Raw genomic sequence first — 2860 nt, 5'->3', positions numbered from 1 at the left:
GAGAACATACAGCAATAAAAACTGCTTGTGTGCATGGACGAACGGTTTCTTTTTCCTGCATTTTAACACTGCATTTTGCTGTTTCTCTTACAGGAGTGCGTGTGGGAGCTAAGGAAGCTGATTTATGATAGCTGCTTTAAACTCTGGCAACTAGTAAGTCTTTAGTGGGATTTATTTTTGCTTCTTTCATGTTCATTTGGAAGATCATACAAAAGAATGGGCGTTTGACAGAAATGACAGTTTGCCGTTTCTTAGGAAGTTCTCTGGTGGTTACATTCTAAATTGAGTATTTGCTTGTATGTACTTTGAAATTATCTTGTGTTATAGTTTTTCTCTTTGTATTTTTATCTTTAGATTTCTTTTGTTTCAAAATAATATGGCTGGTGTAAAGAAAAAAAAACCCACCCCAAACACACCTGAACACTGTCCTTAATGCTGGAAAGTAATGATTATCTAATTCTGTTAAACTGAAAAGATAGCAAAGAAAAAATGGTGAGACTATATCATAATTAGACACTGATGTTAAATTCTGATTTAATTGAGCAACCAAACCTATAAACTGTTTTGTGGTTTTGTTTTCTTTGTCTTATAATTAAAGTGAAAATTAATTTGTTTCCTATGAGATAGATCAGATTTAAATATCCATATTGAAAACCAGCATTCACTATCAAAATTTTGAGGTAAAGGCTTTAGGAAACATACAAGTCCACAGTTTCTTCTTGTTATAGTGAAAACAAGGGGAATGTAAATAAACAAATTATTTTCCATTAGCAAAGACAAACCCTGACTCTCTATCCCAATATACTCTTTCCGTATATTCTTTCAGTTCTTTGTACACTCACCTCTTTTTCTTATAGCTTGTGCTACTCATATTTTCCATGGTTGTAACAATTTGTATTTAACAAGTTAAGCACTGATCTGTGAAGCAGCGGGTAGCAGTGAGATTTCTAGAAAGCAAATGGAGAAATAAGCCTCTGCTTTTGAACTTGCAAGTTGTTTTTGGGCTCCTTCTTATTTGTCTCATAGAATCCCTACCTGACTAAATTTAAGCTATTAATTTCTCTCTAGATGTTTCAAAGACATGAGAGGAGAGAAAGACAAAAATTTTATCAGAATTTTTAGTCTAATACTACTGAGGGAATGTTGATTTTGTTTCCCTCAAGAGGTAATAGTCCTATTTTCAGGCATGGTGCTATTTTATAATGTTTGCACAAACGCTTACCTTATTATGACCTTTAACAATTTTTAAAAATGCTTATGACACAAATATTCCTTAGGTTTTGGATGTGCATTAAACACTCTACTTTTCTCCCCTAGAGAAGACGTGAGGACTAGGAGACGCTGACAATTCAGTATGAAGGACAACTTCAGTTTTGCCGCTACAAGCAAAAACATCACGAGCAGCCTTCCTTTTGATAGTCTCAACATATCTGGCACCAATGAGTCCACCTTTAACTGCTCGCACAAGCCATCAGATAAGCATTTGGAAGCAATTCCTGTTCTCTACTACATCATTTTTGTCATTGGGTTTGCTGTTAATATTGTTGTGGTCTCACTGTTTTGTTGTCAAAAGGGCCCTAAAAAGGTTTCCAGCATCTACATTTTCAATCTCGCTGTGGCTGATTTACTCCTTTTGGCCACCCTTCCTCTCTGGGCATCCTATTACTCTTACAGATATGACTGGCTCTTTGGACCTGTGATGTGCAAAGTGTTTGGTTCTTTTCTGACCCTGAACATGTTTGCCAGCATTTTTTTCATTACCTGCATGAGTGTTGATAGGTATCAATCGGTTATCTACCCCTTTCTGTCTCAAAGAAGGAATCCCTGGCAAGCATCTTATGTAGTGCCCCTTGTCTGGTGTATGGCCTGTCTGTCCTCACTGCCAACATTTTATTTCCGAGATGTCAGAACCATCGAATATTTAGGCGTGAATGCTTGTATTATGGCTTTCCCACCTGAGAAATATGCCCAGTGGTCTGCTGGGATTGCCCTAATGAAAAATATTCTTGGTTTTATTATTCCTTTAATATTCATAGCAACGTGTTACTTTGGAATCAGAAAACACCTGCTGAAGACCAATAGCTATGGAAAGAACAGAATAACCCGTGACCAAGTCTTGAAGATGGCAGCTGCTGTTGTGTTGGCGTTCATCATTTGCTGGCTTCCCTTCCATGTTCTGACCTTCCTGGATGCTCTGGCCTGGATGGGTATCATTAATAGCTGTGAAGTCATAGCAGTCATTGACCTGGCACTTCCTTTTGCCATCCTCCTGGGATTCACCAACAGCTGTGTTAATCCCTTTCTGTATTGCTTTGTTGGAAACCGCTTCCAACAGAAGCTGCGTAGTGTGTTCAGGGTTCCGATTACTTGGCTCCAAGGCAAAAGAGAGACTATGTCGTGCAGAAAAAGTAGTTCTCTTAGAGAAATGGACACCTTTGTGTCTTAAATTTGTTCATGGGATGCATGTAACCAGCTTACCTATTGGTTTGGAAGCCCATACAAATAATCCTTAAGTGGCATCAATATAATCTGTGTCTTTGCCTTGTCTAATCTTTGCTTACTTCCCCAGAACGGAAAATCAAATATAACTGAAAATTTTTATACACCACCAGTTTTCAGTGATTCTGCCTTGTTTTTCTGGTCCTTTGGCACACCATTGTCATGGGTGAGCTATATCTATAATACAGAAATAATTGGAGGAAATGATCTCAACTGTAATTGATAAAAATTTATGAATGGTGATTTGGAGTTTTAGATTTCTCCCTGGAAAATGCTGGCATTTCTTGGTGGAGTTTTATGTCCAATTTCATCAGATTTTTCATTCTCCTTTAACAAGGGCCAGTTTTAACTTCTTACATTG

General features: G+C 37.5%; 1 protein-coding gene across 1 annotated transcript; it reads left to right on the top strand.

Annotated features, from left to right (window-relative positions):
• The first annotated feature begins 1351 nt into the window (after positions 1–1351).
• Agtr2 (angiotensin II receptor type 2) lies at positions 1352–2446 on the top strand. The gene has a single exon (XM_038317519.1). The coding sequence runs from the start codon at positions 1355–1357 to the stop codon at positions 2444–2446; it is 1092 nt and encodes a 363-aa protein (XP_038173447.1). The 5' UTR covers positions 1352–1354.
• The last annotated feature ends 414 nt before the right edge of the window (positions 2447–2860 follow it).

This window comes from Arvicola amphibius, chromosome X (genome assembly GCF_903992535.2).
Source record: "Arvicola amphibius chromosome X, mArvAmp1.2, whole genome shotgun sequence".
NCBI lineage: Eukaryota > Metazoa > Chordata > Mammalia > Rodentia > Cricetidae > Arvicola > Arvicola amphibius.
The sequence above is the reverse complement of the archived record's forward strand: the minus strand, read 5'-3'. Positions and strand labels throughout refer to the sequence as shown.